This window comes from Polyodon spathula, chromosome 1, assembly GCF_017654505.1.
Source record: "Polyodon spathula isolate WHYD16114869_AA chromosome 1, ASM1765450v1, whole genome shotgun sequence".
Taxonomy (NCBI): Eukaryota; Metazoa; Chordata; class Actinopteri; order Acipenseriformes; family Polyodontidae; genus Polyodon; species Polyodon spathula.
Window position 1 is genome coordinate 80455256 of NC_054534.1, and position 18774 is coordinate 80474029.

Here is an 18774-nt window from a genome sequence, read left to right on the forward strand (position 1 = left end):
ATATATATACACACCACCACCACCACACACCACACACACATCATAGGAGGTATTCCTTTATTAAAATAATAATCTTATTATGTATTTTCATTAGATAATCTAAACATAAAAAATACATCTTAAATATTTTTGTTTAGATGTATATATATATATATATATATATATATATATATATATATATATATATATATATATATATATATATATATATATATATATATGCAATATAAATAGTTTTTGGATGCATTGTATTGGATGTACAAAGATGCAACAATGAAAAAGCAGGAATGCTCAAGCCACTGCATACAGAAGATCATTTTAGAAGAATAGTATGCTCTAATCTGAGTCTTCACTGCTGAAATAGGAACTGTCGCAACATTCTGCTGTGTAGAGGAACTTGTGGACACTGGGGTCCAAGTTCAAACCCATGGTACCCCAGTGCCGAGGTGCAAGAATGTTGCAAGGTTGAATAATCCACAAAAACTTTTTAGGTGTTTTGGTGCCACTGGAAAATAATTATTATACACTATATATATATATATTTTGGTGTTTGCTCAAAAGATCTAACTTCCCCATATATGTATTAAAAATATTCAGTTACAGAAAAGTAGAGTTTGGTTTATTCTTTACAAGTAAACACTGAACTATAGGTATATGTACAATAGGTGTATTCAAACATACATATATTTTCTCATTAAACACTCTCTTGTGAAGTTAAGAACAATATAATGTTTTGTAATCAATTGTATTTACCTCACAGTGGAACGCAGGTACTGGTAGCCTGATGAACCTCCCGTGCCAGCCTTACTGCCTATCATTCTGTGCACCATGCAAACATGGTTATCTGGTTAAAAAAAGTCAGATGAGGAGTTATCAATAAGGGAATATAGAACTTGTCACTTTGCATGGAAATGAGATAAGACACTTACATCTCCACTTTGTCATGAGTGCGTCAATGTCCATGAGAGAGGTCAGGAGTTGAAAAGGGACCTGGAAACGAGGTTCCTCTCTTAAAAGATGAAAAAAGTGCTATTTAGAAAATCAGTTAATATAAGGGGGGAAAAAAAATCAACAACGCAAATCATGATGTAGACTGCACCTGTAGAAGTAGATCATCAGAGCTCCTTGTAGGGCCTTGTATGATAATCTTCTTTCCCCTGTTAGGAGGAAAACATAAACATCATTAAACATTTTTCAGCGGTTGTTAGATTACATTGTCCTAACCTTTACCTCTCAACTAGCTTATGGACTTGTACTGGAGGTACAGAGTTGTCTTTATTATGTTAATACTTGCTGGAAAATATTTGATCACATTGCAAAGTCTCTTATTTTCATTATCATTTTCATGAATACTAAAAGGTGCTTCACCAGAAATAAATCCTTACCTTTGCCCAGCAGATGCTCATGACGCTTTTCGTCAAATAATGATGTGAAAACCTCCTTCTGCTTTATGAGTTCAGCCATCAAGTCCTCCTTCATCTCAGAGTCTGGTTGTTGCTGTGACATTTAAAAATAAAGGTTTTAATGGACATGATATAGTCTACTTACAGTATAAATATGTTACAAAGATGTTTTGCTTTAATTACACACCTGCGTTTTTTCAATTTCCTGCTTTAGTCCCTCTTCGATATTTATTTGCAGTTTTCCCCAAAAGTTAAACCCTTCTTCTTTAAGTCCAGGAGTTCTTTCAAGCCATTTCTGAGAAAGGACAACCAGATTCAATTAGATGGGCACAAAATCTTGCATACTGTTTGTTTAATATTTACAGTATATATATTTACAGTATATATATATATATATATATATATATATATATATATATATTGCCATGTTCCAAGATACAGTAACTGTGGTTCAAAGTAATGCATAGTTTCTGATTGAATGTTTTGTCATAAAAGTGGCACTTTGAAGGGAGGTAAGGGTTAGTGGAAGGGTTAGGGTTGCACCTTGGTGGCACTTGATGTGTTGATCTGAAAGCAACGGGACTCTTCTATAATTGAGAGGAGCACTTCAGTGAGAAGGTAAGACATTCTAAAAGCATACCTCAACCAGCTGAAGTAGTGTTGGTTCCTGTTCTGACTTAAGCAGAACTTCACTCTCCTTTCCTTTAAAATTGTCCCTGTAGTGTCTTCTGTTATATGGAACTCTCAAACTGTCCGGAACTCCAATCTTATTCTCCAACATACGAAACTGAAAACTCTGGAACCCAGATGCTGGAGTCAAATAATCCCTAAAAATTAAAAAAAGGATGTGGGGAATTTGTTTATGTAACAAATTATTGCAGTCAACACATGTGTAATGACAAGACATATAGCAACATCTTGTCAATCATTTCTTTAAAAAAAAAGAAAAGAAAGGTCCCCACCCAGCACACACACAGCATTGCACAATGAATTGGATATATATGCATTTAAGAAATATAATTTTAAAATCTTACCTAAAGTCATAGAAGTCTAAGGATGTCATTGTCTCCAGAACAGTAAACTGGTCCACAAGTAGTTTCAGAATAATTGCAATTCTGTTGATTCGGGTCACAACCTTAAGCATATTCCGTTCATCTCGAACCTGTGAAAAAGAACTTTAGCAAACTAATTGCACTTATTGCAACCCTTAACTGCATCTTGTTATCAATTAGTCATTTAGCAGACAATTTTTTTCATGCTGTAGGTATTTAACACAATGCCTGTTATATACTTTGTACAGTACTTACATGGTCATTTATGAATATCTCTCTTACAGAATCCAGCTCCCACAGGATCTGCTTAAACCAAAGTTCATAAGCTGAAACAAAAAGAAAAAGCATGCTTAGGCTAATTCTCAAAAAATACAGCTATCAGGCAATACAAAAAAAATGAGTTTATGTATTAATGTTCATCTTTTTGTACCTATTTTTAAAGTACAATACTGTGATCTCTGCTTATATCAGATATGTTTGGCTTTAGTCCTATGAGAAGTATGAGAAGTATAAATTTCTTTGATACTGTAAGTTATTATTATTTTTATTGTTGTTTTTTATACAAAACAGTTATATTTATAAATTACCTTGATGGGTTACAATGAAAAGATGCTCATCGTGTATCTTGTTCCCCTTCAGTTCACTCTGAAGTTCCTGGGCATTTACAATCTTGTCCAGCTAAAACCATTGCAATACATAATTAATATTTCAAAAGCAAATATCTTTGCCTGTTACTTACAACCAACGTTACAATACTTTACATAAAACAAACCAAATGCGGGCTATAATGCAAATTGGTTCTGTATTGGTATTTAAAACAAAGGTCTTACTTGTAGATAATCCCCGTAGAGTATACCACCCTTACTGGCTTTATTAATCCCTTCCTGTGATTTATCTTTTTCTTCATTGGAATTTAAAGATTCAACCAGAGACAATCTGGAGAAAGGAATAAAATAGTAAATCAAAATGCTACACAAAATGCTGACAGAAGAAGGAAACATATATATATATATATATATATATATATATATATATATATATATATATATATATATACACACACACACACACACACACACACACACACACACACACACACACACACACAAGGAATTATGTCATTTTATTGAAAATCCAAGCCTTCTATACTTTAAACAAGAAAGATACATACTGATATTTCTTTCCAAAATAAGGGCATCCACCACTCATGATTCTTAGGAAACTTGGCAGCAAGATCGCGCTTTCCTTTCCACTCACAGTGTTGCAATGGGATTGTGTCACAAGTGTCCCTAGGGGAAAGGTATTTAAGGGTTATGGACTTTCATTGCATCCAATCAGGTGGACATTTGACAACTGCCCACATTTGTTTATGTAGACGTAGCTGGAATATGTTCTAACGCCAGATTACCACCAGAGAACAAAGTAAATGATTAAGTGAAGATAATACATCTTCAGGGGTTTCAATGAGTGACTTTAGGGTGGCAGCATTAAGTAAATAAATACATACATTTTAAATAAATAAATGTTACATCCCCGAAATAGTATAAGGTTTCGTCGAAACCATTTTTATAACACAGTATTTTTTTTGCTAATGTGCACTAGCTGTTTTATAATAATAATAATAATAATAATAATAATAATAATAATAATAATAATAATAATACACGCAACATGACTTTAATTATTAATTCTTATAAAACCAGAGACAACTTTTGTAAAACCCTTGGAAGACTCAGCAAACATCGTCACCTTTGTAAAGCACCATTGTAAAGATTTTGATTTGTTTTTGCTATAACAAAGATGAACTAGATTGCAAAATAGATTTTAAATGCCCATACAGTATACTTAATTTGACATAATTATTTGTGTGTTAAAAAAAAGTTAGATATTTTATAAGGGTGTTGCCATACAAATTCAAGATTTAAAAATGCAAGAAAGATGTATATTTACTGGTCCAAATTTACTTTATAACTAGTGTTTTAATGGGCCTCTCTCTCTCTCTCTCTCTCTCTCTCTCTCTCTCTCTCTCTCTCTCTCTCTCTCTCTCTCTCTCAATTCAATTCAATGGTGCTTTATTGGCATGACTTACAATAGCAGGTGTTGGCAAAGCAATTATACAAGACATACATATGGTTGTGGTCACTGAACCTGTACTTGGTCAGGACATGTCTCTGCTTTGTATCTCTGACAGAGGAGAGCTACTCTGCAAGGGTATAGTTTCTTTTTAGGGCCCGATAACAATCAAGTTTATTTTGGGATTTAGTTTCATTGTCCCAGTGTTCCAGATAAGATGCTTTGTTTTGTTTTATAATTTGGTTGACTCTGATTGGGCTGAGCTCTTGTGTTTGGAGGGCCTTATACTTTAGTGAGTCGGAGTCACTTTTCTTTAGGTGCATCCAAAATTTGAGTGCTCTTTTCTTAATATTTATAAGTGTTGGGTAGCAGCTTAATTCTGCCCTGCATGTGGTGTTTTTCTTTCCACCTCTCTCTCGTGGAGGATTGTGGGAAGGGCTTGCAGAGAGGTGGAACGCCGGTGCGGTAGGACCGGGAAATTTAAAACTTTATTTATTTATCTATATATCTATCTATTTATTTATTTATTTTGTTTGTTTGTTTGTTTGATAGTTACTTAGTTGTTCTTTTTGTGTGTTTGTTTGTTCGTAGGTTAGTGGTGTGTGTGTGTGTGTGTGTTTGTTTGTTTGTAGGGTGTTTGGAGATCCCGTTATGGGGTCTCGTTCAGGAGGGCTGGGGGCTCTCACCCGCCGACACGGGGTCCGTTGCCTGCCTGACACCGGGGTTTCGGTGGAGGAGTGCCTGCTGGCAGTAGGAGAGGTGGTGGGGTTTGAAAATATTATGTCGGCGTCAAGAATGAATAAAGCGCTGGTAATATTTTTAGTGGAGGTGTCTCTGGTACACAAGCTGGTAGAGGAAGGATTTACAGTAAAAGGTGAATTTGTTCAGGTTTCCCCTCTAGTAACCCCGGTTACGAAAGTTATTATTTCTAATGTGCCTCCGTTTTTAAAAAATGAGCAATTAGAAAAGAATTTAGCTCGTTTTGGTAAACTGGTGTCCCCGATTAAGGGAATCCCGCTGGGGTGCAAAAATAACAGTGTTAGGCACGTCATGTCGTTTAGAAGGCAGGCGTTTGTCTTACTAAATGATCCTAACCAAGTCATTAATGTTGCCTGGAATTTTAACGTGGAAGGGATGAATTGTGTAGTTTTTGTCAGTTCCGAAACGATGAGATGTTTTTACTGTGGAGAACAGGGACACCAGAGGAAAGCCTGCCCGAGAAAGGAGGCTAGAGCGGAGACAGGGCAGGATCAGGGCGATGCTGGCGGGGAGGAAGTCGGGGGTGTTGGGGGTGAGCGGGAGGAAGAGTCGGCTCCTGCACCGCAGCCGCAGAGCGAGCCCGTGCTGACCGAGGAGGGGGCGATCCAGAAGGAAACCGGAGCAGAACCACCAACACCACGGCCTCGCACAAAGAGACCCAGCCGCAGCCTGTCACTGACGGGTTCGGAGGATAATACCGCTACTACTGAGAATGGTGAAGAATCATTCAAGGTAGTAGCGAAAAAGACACGAATTCAGCGGAAGGCTGCAGAGCTGCCGGATGGCAGAGCGCAGCCAGTGCAGAACTCCGAACCCGTGCAGACAGGGAGACTGCGGGCTCCAGGCGGGGCGTCAGTCCCTCCCAACGCGGAGGAAGAGAGCACAGCGCAGGGTGAGCCGGGCGCGGTGCAAGACTCTCCGCTAGCTGAATCTCAGCCGCCTGAAATAGTGCCGGCTGTAGCAGAGACCGGTGTCGAGGAGTCGGAGGGAGCTGCGGAGGAACGGATTCTCGGGGGCGAGCGAGAGGACAGCGCGGATGAGATGGAGGGGGAGCTCTCTGACTCCTCGCTTATCTCAGACATCCCTGATAGCCAACCCGTCAGTAAGAAAAAGTTATACACGCTTGAGCAGGTAAATGATTTTATGATAGAAACAAAAGGGAAAAGGGGAGTAGAAATAGAGAGTTTTTTCCCTGATCTAAGGTTATTTCTCCACTCCGCTCACGTTATAACAAGGAAAGCCACAATAGAAGAATTTGATCAGCCAAAACGTTATAGATTAAAAAAAATTGTTCAGAAAATTAAAAAGGATCTTAAAAGTGGTTCAAAATCTCTTGTTTAAAAATGGCTGTGTTTTATGAAACTTCTTTTATTACTTGTTTTAGTGTGTTAGTTTTTTTAGCTATGATGGAAAGGTGCGTTTTTATTTCTTTTAATCTAAACGGCTGCAGACAGTCTTTTAAGAGGGCGCAGCTAGTCGGGTTTTTAGAGCAGAAGCAGGCGGGGGTGGTGTTTCTGCAGGAAACGCACTCGGATCAGGAGAATGAGGAGGCGTGGCGAGCGGAGTGGAAGGGGCTGTGCGTGATGAGTCACGGCGCTAGTACTAGTGCAGGAGTAGCCGTGCTTTTTAAACCCAGCCTGGGGGCAGTTTTACTAGATATGGATGAAATCGAGAAAGGGAGGATTTTAAAAGTAAGAGCTAGGCTGGGCAGTACAGTGTATGTTTTTATTAATATTTATGCCCCCAATAGAGGGGGCGAACGAATTTTATTTTTTAAGAAATTAAAGCAAGCTCTTTTTAATATTAATAATAATGATGTGGTGGTAGTAGGAGGAGATTTTAATTGTACTGTTAATTTTAATATTGATAGAAATAATGATGAACCACACCCTCAGTCCTCCAGAGAGTTGGCTGCATTGTTAGAGTCCAGTGACCTGGTTGACATATGGAGATGCCTGCACCCCAGTTCAAGACAATACACCTGGTCTCAGTATCACACAGACTGTGTATATAGAGCAAGACTAGACCGGTTTTATACTTCTAAAAACGATTTAAATAAATTTATCAAAGCAAGAATCATCCCCAGTAGTCTCTCTGACCACCACTGTCTATTAATTACAGTAATAATTCAATCAGAACCCCACAGAGCATCTTACTGGCATTTCAATGTAAAATTATTACAAGATGTAAAATTTAAGCAACAATTCAAACTTTTTTGGATAATTTGGAAAAAAGAAAAAGCACAATATAAAGATTTAAGACAGTGGTGGGACATTGGCAAAATACAAATTAAATGTTTTTGTCAACAATATACTATAAATGCAACCAGGTCACTGAACACAGCCGTGAGAGAACTGGAGTCCAAAATCCTCCTCCTAGAGGAAAGTTTAAATTCAGAATTTAAAGAACAGACCCTGGAGAACCTAAAGGAGCAGAAAATCGCGCTGGGGAGCTTGCTGAAGGAAAGAGTGAAGGGGGCGATTGTGCGTTCCAGATTCATGGAGTTGAGAGACATGGATGCCCCCACTAGTTTCTTCTTCAACCTGGAGAGGAAGAGAGCGGACAGTAGACAGCTGTGTTGTATCAGGACTCCTGGTGGGAAAGAACTGCACACCCGGGAGGAAATCAGCAGAGAGGCGGTGCGTTTTTACAAGGAACTTTATAATAAAGAACTGTGCAACATAGAGGACACTGAGCGGCTGCTCCAGGGGTTACCCAGCCTCAGTGAGAAGGAGCAGATTCAGCTGGACGCACCGCTGACCCACCAGGAGATGACCGCCGCTGTCAAGCAGCTCTCCAGCGGAAAGGTTCCCGGGATCGATGGACTGCCAGCAGAATTTTATAATAATTTCTGGGATATAATGGGGGAGGATTTGCTCCAGGTTCTGAGAGAGAGCCTCAGCCACAAGGAACTGCCTCTTAGCTGCCGTAGGGCAGTGGTTACACTGCTGCCCAAGAAGGGAGACCTATGCCAGCTTAAAAATTGGAGACCTGTGTCAATTTTATGTTCTGATTTAAAGATTTTATCCAAAACAATCGCTAATAGATTAAAAAGTGTTATTGGAACTGTAATACATATGGATCAAACATATTGTATACCGGGTCGCTCTATTTTTGATAACTTGTTTTTTATTCGAGATTTTTTAACTGTAAGTGATATTTGTGATTTTAATGTAGGAATGGTCTCCCTGGATCAAGAGAAGGCTTTCGACAGAGTCGACCACACCTACCTCTTTCATACACTGGAAGCCTTCGGGTTCGGTCCTGGTTTTATTTCTTATATTCGGCTTTTATATTCCAACATTTTTAGTATTTTAAAGATCAACAATGGGCTGAGTCAGCCCTTCCCAGTGTGCAGGGGTATAAGGCAGGGCTGTGCCCTGTCTGGTATGCTGTATTCACTGGTTATAGAGCCCCTGCTGCACCTGCTGAGGGTCAGGCTAGCTGGATGGACAGTGCCCTCCTCGCCCTCCACACCCTCCTCTGCCACAGTGAAGGTGTCTGCCTACGCAGACGATGTGACTGTGTTTGTGAGGGGGGATGCAGATGTCCAAGCGCTGCAGCAGACTCTAAATGAGTTCCAGAGAGCATCTTCTGCCAGAGTAAACTGGGCAAAATGTGACACCTTCCTGTCAGGCAGCTGGGATGAGGGCACCCCTCCTTTCCTGCCTGAGGGGCTGAAATGGAACAGAACAGGTATTAAAGTGTTGGGGGTGCACCTCGGAACAGAAAACTACATGAAAAAGAACTGGGAGGGTTTGTTGGATAGGGTGAGGGGGCGGCTGCAGAGGTGGAAGGGACTGCTGGCTCAACTGTCCTTCAAGGGCCGGGTGCTTGTTATTAATAATCTGGTGGCCTCTAGCTTGTGGCACAAGCTGGTATGCCTGGACCCACCCCAGGGCCTGGTGAAGGAGATCCAGAGAGTGTTGCTGGAGTTCTTTTGGAGCGGGAGACACAGTTTGAGGCCGGCAGTCCTCTACCTCCCTAGTGATGAGGGGGGGCAGGGGCTAGTCAGCATTGCCAGCAGGGTGGCAGCCTTCAGACTGCAGGCGGTTCAGAGACTCCTGTACACTGAGGAGGAGGCTCATTGGAAGAGGCTGGCCTGTTTCCTTCTCAATAGATTTGGGGGGCTGGGGTTAGGAAAACACCTGTTTTTAATTGAGAACACCAGTTTTAGTAAAGCAGGACTTCCTCCTTTTTATCAAAGTATTTTAAAAGCCTGGCAGCTGGTGAGGGTGGAAAGGGATGTGGAGTCCTTGACAGGGCAGGACCTGTTTGAGGAGCCCCTATTTTTTAATCCACTCTTTCCAGTTAAGTTCCTCCAGTCGATGACGCTCTGTGCCAGTTTTTTAAAAGCAGGTGTAACCAGGATGGTCCACCTGTTAAACCTTGAGCTCTCCTGCTGGCTAACTGCCTCCCAGCTAACTGCACAGCTAGGCTGGCACTCAGAGAGGCTTGCAGAAAGACTGATGGGTGAGTTGAGGGGCTGCCTCTCCCCGCGGCTCAAGGCAGTCCTGAGGGAGGAGTTGTCCAGAGGCACAGAGCAGAGACAGCTTTCCTTATTTCCAGGGATGATCGTGTCACCAGCAGTAGGTGAGGAAGGTGAGGGGGGTGGAGAGAATGGAGGGACTTTGCTTAAATTGCAGAATGTGGAGGAAATTATCTTTCACACAATGAATGGAAAACATATATACAAATTGTGTGTTAAAGCCACAGAGTATAGTAGGCTAAGGGGTCTGGTAGACTCTAAGTGGCGAGCTTACTTGGCTGTAGAGGAGGGGCACAGGCCGGTGTGGAGGGTGCTGTACAAGCCGCCTCTCGCCAAGAGAGTGGGGGACCTGCAGTGGAAGATTCTACACTGCATTGTGTCCACAGGCAGGTTTCTCCATAGAGTGGACCCCAGCATCAGTGAGCAGTGCGCTTTTTGCTCAGCAGAGGAAACTCTCTTTCATGCCTACAGTGAGTGTGAGAGGCTGCGGCCACTTTTTAATTTACTGCAGGGAATCCTGAATAATTTAGGGGTCGTTTTTAGTAAGGAGCTTTTTATTTTTGGGGTTCTATACAGTTTTAAAATGAAAAACAGGTGTGTTCTTATTAATTGTTTATTTGGACAGGCAAAATTGGCTATTTTAAAGACAAGGAAAAATCAACTCTCTGGTTCTGGACTGACCAGTTTAGTGGTTCAGTTCAGGGTGCTCGTGGTCAGCCAGATCAGAGTAGAGTTTGAGTATTTTAAACTGGTCAGTAACCTGGAGGACTTTCAGGAGAGGTGGTGTGTGGAAGACGCCTTGTGTGCTGTGAGTGAGGAGGGGGAGCTCCAGTTTTTGTTCTAATTTTATTTAATTTTTGTTTTACAGTGTTTTATTTTGGCTTTTATCTGTTTTCAACAAAGAAAAAAAAAACACTGTTTAATATTGATTTTTTAATGATCCTTTTATTTTGTTTAAAATCTGTTTTTAAGGAGAACACGATATATTTTAGGATTTTTTAAATTTTGCTCAGGCAGTAGGAATCTTAACTTTTGTTGTGTTTTACCTTTATTTGAATTTTAATGGATTTTATTTGGAATATTTAAATAAAGGATCTTAAAAGTCTCTCTCTCTCTCTCTCTCTCTCTCTCTCTCTCTCACTCTCACACTCTCTCTCTCTCGCTCTCTCTCTCTAGTATCAGCTTAATAACATCCTGGACCAGCATGGCCAACTAACAACCATCAAAGCACCAGTTCAACCATCATATTGTTATTTAAAATTATTGTGAATTAATTGTTAATGTTTGTTTCTTGTAATTTAGTGGAATGTACTTTAATACAAGTGTCCACTAGGTGGCACTGGATAGGGTTAGTTTGAAGAAGTAGAAATTAAATTAACTTAAACATCATTCCTACACCTCGCAAAAGTTTTAAACCAGTGAGCAAATGTTGTATGTTTCTATTTATTCCCAAATATTAATAACATATTTACAGTTTGCATTCTTCCTCTCAGCACAAGGCGTCTTTAATCTCAATTTACACTTTAAGTTTATAGAGTCAGAGTCATGTCAAAGTGCTTAACAAAATTATTTCATAAATCTTACTTGTCATGTGTTTCTATTCTACAGAGGTTTGCAGGTGTGTGTGTGTGTGTGTTTTGTACTTCACTATTGAGATTGTTTTTTCTATAGTGCTTTGAGTTTGTTTAGTGTGTGTGTTTTTGCTTAGATGCGTTATAGTTTGGTTTATATAACGAGCACTTTAGTATTGATTAGTTTCCCTGTTAAAACTTCCCTATGTGTGCCCACACCTATTGTGCGCATTTAACCGCCCCTATACTGTATATTAACATACTGCACAATGTCACTTTATATTGCTGCTGCTGTTTGTTGATTATATATATATATATATATATATATATATATATATATATATATATATATATATATATATATATGTGTGTGTGTGTGTGTGTGTGTGTGTGTGTGTGTGTGTGTGTGTGTGTTTAAACATAGCAATAGATTCAGATTTTAATTTCACTATTGAATAAACATTGTTGACTTTTTATCCGTGTCTGTCATTGGCATCCTTCCTACTCGAACCCGTATGACCTCACCTGTACTCGGTGAGTGATCGTTACATGTGTGTATTAAATTTTGGGGATGTATGTCTGTCAGTACATTTCCCCATCTGTATGTTACACATACATTGTAGACACAAGCTGTTATTCCAAATACTGTCATTTCAAAATACTTTACCATGGTACAGTGCCGTCAGATTGGGTCATATCAGTCTGTGTATGAAATTAACAGAAATGGAATATACAGAGCGGGGTCCTAAGCCATCCTTTGTGTCTACTTGGTTTAATGTCACAAACTCCACCACTGATGAAGAATGCTTTTAAAAAAGAAACTAAAATACCGGACAAGTGGTTTATCTTCACCAGCGCTGAATAAATCCTGTGGTGCCGGCGCTGTCTTTCAAAATGTAAAACCAGAGGGTTTTGAATGCCTTGACACCCCTGAGAACAGGACATCTCATAAATCCAGCTGTCAGGGGGTGAAACATAGGACCAATTGAGAACATTGGACCATCTTGGAAAGAGAACAGCCAATGGGAAAACACTTCACATGGACTCAGGTACCGCCCCCATATAAACAAACTATCCAATCACCGGGATGAAGAGAGGAGTAGAAAAAGACAGACTGACTTTCAATCTGGGCTCCCAACACGAAACCTAAGGCTCTTGACACACAAACAAGTCTATGAACTTTGATAATCTGAAGACCCAGCCTGAGACCGGCTTGAACAGAGATACCATTTTCAGAAACTGATACGAGATACCTACTCTAGCGTTTGCCTTGGTGTGAGAGTCTGCAGCATAAGACGTCTAAAATCCTAAAAGTACCAGTGATCAAATCTCACCGTAGAATGAGTTGGATGAACATTTGAAGTCGACAGAGATTGAAATATATTCAGTGTTGTATTAGCCAGCAGTGCCAGAATCTGCAGTGGAATATGCCAGATATACCCCGACAAAGAGTGCATATTTTGTGGAGGATTTGTTGTTTCAGTGGAATAGCTAAATAGTTAATGACACTTGTTTTTGCAAATACATTTCTTTAGTCCCCTGGTAAGGAGACACAGAAGCAAAGACAGACCCCTGAACCGGAACTTTCTCTGCCAATAGGAAAGCCTTTGAGAGCCTGTTTTGTTAAAGACACAGATCAGCTATAGAAGGCAGCAAAGAGCCTGTTCAATATTCAACACGTAGTGTTTTATGTTTTATCCTCTAATAAACTCTAGAATAAGCAGACTTTAAAGTAAAATTAACATTTTGTTTTAGGTAGAATGTAAGAGGTGTTATTGCTTTCAATTCATGCTTTGGGTTAATGAACACTATAGAATTGTTTGTTGTATGTGATTTATATAAATTGACGTGAGTTTTACAAGGCAATTATCATCATGCGTTTCAAATTTAGCTGTCTTAATAATAGCTAATTCTCATTAGGTTCTCTAGAAACAAGAGCGTCTTTATCTTGCAAGAGTGAGCCTCCTGAACCAAAACATATATATGAGACTGATTTAACAGTGCTTTGATTATCAAATATAAACAAACGTAAATATTTGTGTGTGGCAGAGTGGTTGCAGTGTGCAGGTGTGGTAACGTCACGGACCAGGAAGAAGCGACACAAACCAAAAACTGAAAGGGTGAAACGGCTGTATCTTTATTAAATAATAATAAACAAAGATTTTAAACAAACAGACAACAAAAGGGCATGTTGGCCAAACAAACAAACAATAAATAAACAATAACAAGTATCATTCTGGTTAATAAACCAGCACATTTTGTAATTGTTATTTCTCAGTTTAGACTCACGTCTCGTCTCTGACACTCTCGTTCCCCCAGTGCAGCCAAACGGTAGATCTTTTTTAATTTGTGACAGAGGGACTAACTAACTATCAATTATTACATTATCCCTCGGTCACATTCTGCACGGGTCTACCAGTCTGCGTGACTGTCAGCTAGTTAAACAATCAGTAGCTGACAGTCACACATTCTTATGAGGTATTTAAAATAATAATAAATACAAAACCAAACAATACCATGGGGGACGGCGTGTTGCTAGTCCAGTCAAACAATACATAAAATACAAAATAATAATAAACAAAGAGGCGGGACACTCCGCCACATTGTGTTACCATTGATACCTGTTAAGACTAACCTCTGTCTTAAATTACTGTCAGGAATGTGGTTGTAGCCTTTAAGGGACTCCCCCAACATTGCTACGGATTGCTAATCAAATACACTGTGTAACAATTTTTTTATTTATTTTTTGGTTCCTGGGTAGTAAGTGTTATTTCCTAATTGCTTATGCCTCAAAAGTATAGAAAATGACTATTATTCCCCACAAACTTTGCTTTTGTGACCAGGACAGTGATATTTTGAAATTTACCTATTTTCCAGAACATTCCAGATAGATTCAGTGCTGAGTAAACTTGGAGTAACTTCTAGAACTTTCCAGTAATATAAATAGTAGTATAAGTAGCAGGGGCCTTAAGCCCACCAGTTCAGTTTAGTTCCAGCTGCCTAAGTGGATACATATCTACATTTTTCTGAGATGGCATCAAGAGACTGCAATGGTGGCATTCCTGATGGGTCTCCAAGGCAGTTTTACCAAGTTTCCCTGCTATCTTTGCCTTTGGGACAGCAGGGACATCAAGGCGCACTACCACAGGCGGGACTGGCCACAGCGGACTGAGTTCTCTGTGGGGAGGAACAACGTCAAGTGGGAGCCACTGGTGGACCCCCGGAAGGTGCTGATGCCACCACTGCACATCAAATTGGGCCTTATGAAACAATTTGTCAGAGCTCTAGATAAGGAGTCGGCAGCCTTCAAGTACCTTCAAGACTTCTTCCCTAAGCTGTCTGAGGCAAAGGTCAAAGCCAGTGTCTTCGTCGGACCACAGATAAAGAAGATCCTGGAGTGCAATGAATTCCCCAAGAAGCTCACTAGTAAGGAGAAAGCAGCTTGGAACAGCTTTGTCGCAGTGGTTCGGGGCTTGCTGGGCAATCACAAGGCCGAAAACTATGTGGAGCTGGTTGAGACTCTGGTGAAGAACTACGGCACAATGGGCTGTAGGATGTCCTTCAAAATCTATATCCCTGGTGCTCATCTTGATAAATTCAAGGAGAACATGGGAGTGTACTCGGAGGAGCAAGGCGAGCGCTTCCACCAGGATATACTGGACTTTGAACGCTGCTACCAAGGACAGTATAACGAGAACATGATAGGAGACTACATTTGGTGGCTGATTCGTGAAAGTGATTTACAGTATAATCGTAAGTCTAGAAAAACTACTTACTTCTAAATCTTTTGTAGTCATTTTTGTATTACTTTAGTATAAATACATGTTAATTTGGATTCATATGTTGTTTTTTTCTGACTTTATGTGACCGAAAAGACACAAATTCGCCCGTTTCCTCATTGAAAATAGGTAAATTTCAAAATATCACTGTCCTGGTCACAAAAGCAAAGTTTGTGGGGAATGATAGCCATTTTCTATACTTTTGAGGCATAAGCAATTAGGAAATAACACTTACTACCCAGGAACAAAAATTGTGTTACATAGTGATATCGGGAGTGGGGTGTTGTTGTTTTAACTTTCTTTCCTGCACTACTTAGTTTAATTAACATTTCCTTTCTGTATTACTTTAGTTTAGTTGATGCACCTTTTATTGTTTTTTTTTTCCACCTTATTTGGTTTTATTACTAATAAAACTTAATTTATATTCACTAGAAGCATTGTACAGTCAGATTATTTCAATATTGGTGGGTCCTACATAAGGTATTATATGATTGCAACTTAAACTAGTCCAAATACATATATATATATATATATATATATATATATATATATATATATATATATATATATATATATATATATATATACCTATACTATTTAATTTATTTCCCTTTTGCCATCTATGTATCTCCCTTTTGCCATCTTAAATCTATCAAATTCATTGCTATGTCTTATTCTATACTAATTTGTACATACGTTTGATATACATCATGATTATCAACTTTTTGTCATACTGACAGCTCTTGAACTTAGAGTACTGGTGACATGCTAAAGACATCTTGTTTAGATTGGATGTAGTAAAGCTCTCTGCCACTAGATGGCTCAAGAACTACACATTTAAAAATATATATTATATATTTACCTTTGTACACTTACTGTTGTAAATCTTCATTCTTTTTCCTCTGTTATTGTCAAATGTTTTCATATAACTAGTTGTACAAACTGGAGTCTGACCCAAATAAAAATCTGCTTTATAAAATAGTAGACCCAGGCCATTACACCCTCCTCCTACAGCATCAGTAAAAAGGGAAGCATAACAAGTCACTCAAACATCTTAGCACAAATGTATGACCTGGCTGACAACACTTTATCTGGTGATAAAAAACAAAAAAGTGTTATTCTAGGACAGATATGAAAACTTTGTTATAGTGTCAAACAATTGTTAACACGATGAAATCATGACTCATGAATAAAGATATTCCCAAGTGGGAACAGCCAGTTAGCAATTGATGAAAGAAAACACATTTTGCCTGCCTGTGAGTCATCCTGTTATTAAGGTTTCTGACAGTGATACAAAGCAGCCTACAATGCTGGATTCCGAGTGCTAGTTATTCCTGTGTAGAAACACATTCAAGTGTTGTACTTGAAATCCAAGTCAATTGCCCTGGTTATTCAAGTCCAGAATATAAGCAGAATGGAATTTTTTTTTTTTTTTTTTTGCAACACAAAAGAGCAAGTAGCTTCAAATGTTTTTTTTCATTGATTTGTAAAACGCGACTGATGTGTATTTGGGTAACGGATAACCGAGTGCTGACAGTATACCACTAATTCGTATCATTAGTAGCCTATAAGCCAAATGTGTACTGTTCGTTTTTATTTAAGTTAGTCAGGGGTGCAGTGCTAAATTGTGCATAATTACAAACCAGCTGCACATTAATAGAATAGGTGTCTTTCCTATTTCTATACAGATGTTCAGAATGAGCAGGAGGGGTTAGCAGCATAAGTGTGCATTCTATTGCTTCCAGCACGTTGGGGAAACCAGAAAAAAAAAAAAAAAAAGTAGAAAATATTAATTTATTGACCATTGTTGCAGAAGTCTCCTCTGGTCATTGGCTGAAGGTGATTGAAGACTAATGTGCTTGTATTATCATGCTAATTGTATAGACACCCCCTATTTCATCTGAGTTGAACTGATGGGATTTTAGCCAACAGTTAACAAAACCTGACGTGACTCAAAAATTGCATGCAAAGCGGTGACTGATTTTATTTTTAACATAACACTCTCAATCAATTTTGTTTCAGGGATGGATGGAGATTTTTGGTAATGGTTAATAACACTGGCGTAGCAAGGATTTCCTTCTGGGGAGGGGACGGAGTGCTGGTGGTGAATCGCCTGGATTACTTTTTGGGATGGGGTGCTGGTGATGGATCAAGATTTTTCCACACGGCTGATATTTTTTCTGTCCTACATAATGGAATAATTCCTTTTGGGGGGGAGGGGGGTTCAAACAAAACAAAACCAAAAAAAATAATGTTTTGGTTTTTTTTGAGTGGGCTCGAGGTCGGTGACGCTTTCAGATCCTTTGACAATACAGACAAAAAGATCTAGAATTTTAAATCATTTACAATGGATGTTACCTACACAAGTAATTTTTTAAAAAAAAACTTCAACATTAACGTACATTTTATATATATATATATATATATATATATATATATATATATATATATATATATATATATATATATATAATATATACACACACACACACACACACACTCACACAGTATATATGATGTAATAAGGCTACTTTTAAGTTGGGATTATCAAACTTTTTTTGACCTATTTTTTAAAACATTTATTCTATTTTTGGATCATGCACCACTCCCTGAAATTAATTCAGAAATAATGTAGCAGAAATATCAATAACCATCTGAAGGTTAAAAAAAATAATTCTGCATTAGTCCCTATAGACCAGACAGTCACTATAAGAAATTCTGACCTGTCCATTATACCAGTGCAAAATGATCAAATTGAAGTGTAAAAGAATCAACTAAACAATATAAATCCATGTGTTTTTCCAATGGACAGCTTCCCTTACTCTCTGAAAGATGACATGTGGAACTTGGGTATATATTTTCACCCAGATCTTTCACCCAAACCGCATATTAGGAATGTAACCAAAGTGTTATTTTTTCACCTTTGAAATAATTAACAATATATATCTACAAGGCAGAGCCTAATTTTCTCTGTCAGTATTGCAAAAGCATCTCACTGGTAAAGAAAGGCATTCCAAAATGAGAAGCTCCCAGGTTGGCAGTCAAAGAAGTTTTATCACAGCTCCTGACTAAAAGAGAATAACAGAGTAAAACCTTGGCAAATAAATACAGTTAATCAATTTAAGGCTGTTTAATTTAGTTTGAAATTGCATCGGGTCAATATGACCCAAAACATAATTTATGTACCTAAAATTTGAACATAATAGGCGGGTTAAGGCCCTACTCTTAATCTCTAAAGCCCTGAATGGTCTGGCCCCATTAAGAGATCTTTTAGTCCCTTGTATTCCTGGGTGGCCTCGCTGATCCCAGAATGCTGGGCTTCTTACTGTCTCAAGGGATTTTAAGAAATTTGTGAAACTTGTATATACTTGTGGTTATGAATGAGATTTGTTCACTTGTTTTAACAATTTGTAACCTTAAGCCCAGAACACACTGCCTGATCGCATTGCAGGAAGGGATGCATGGATGCATAAAGTACAGTGGCAATGGGGCGAATCAACAGGTGAAAAGATAAGGCTATGGCAGTAATACATATCTACAATTTTGGCTAGAATTTAAGGCGACGTGACTGTGAAAACCACACATGCATGTATTCTCTCTCACTATTAAACACACACACACATACATATATGCACACACATTATTTCA

At 38.8% G+C, this 18774-nt stretch overlaps 1 protein-coding gene across 1 annotated transcript; it reads right to left on the minus strand.

Moving 5' to 3' along the window:
* Window positions 1–229: 229 nt before the first annotated feature.
* Window positions 230–3740, minus strand: LOC121322953 (tryptophan 2,3-dioxygenase-like). Its single transcript, XM_041263606.1, is given in 13 exon segments — window positions 230–449; window positions 452–483; window positions 754–844; window positions 930–1009; window positions 1100–1157; window positions 1386–1497; window positions 1591–1698; window positions 2044–2230; window positions 2438–2565; window positions 2711–2781; window positions 3043–3133; window positions 3286–3391; window positions 3627–3740. Coding segments are annotated over 13 exon segments (1215 nt in total). The 5' UTR covers window positions 3665–3740; the 3' UTR covers window positions 230–336.
* Window positions 3741–18774: the final 15034 nt, after the last annotated feature.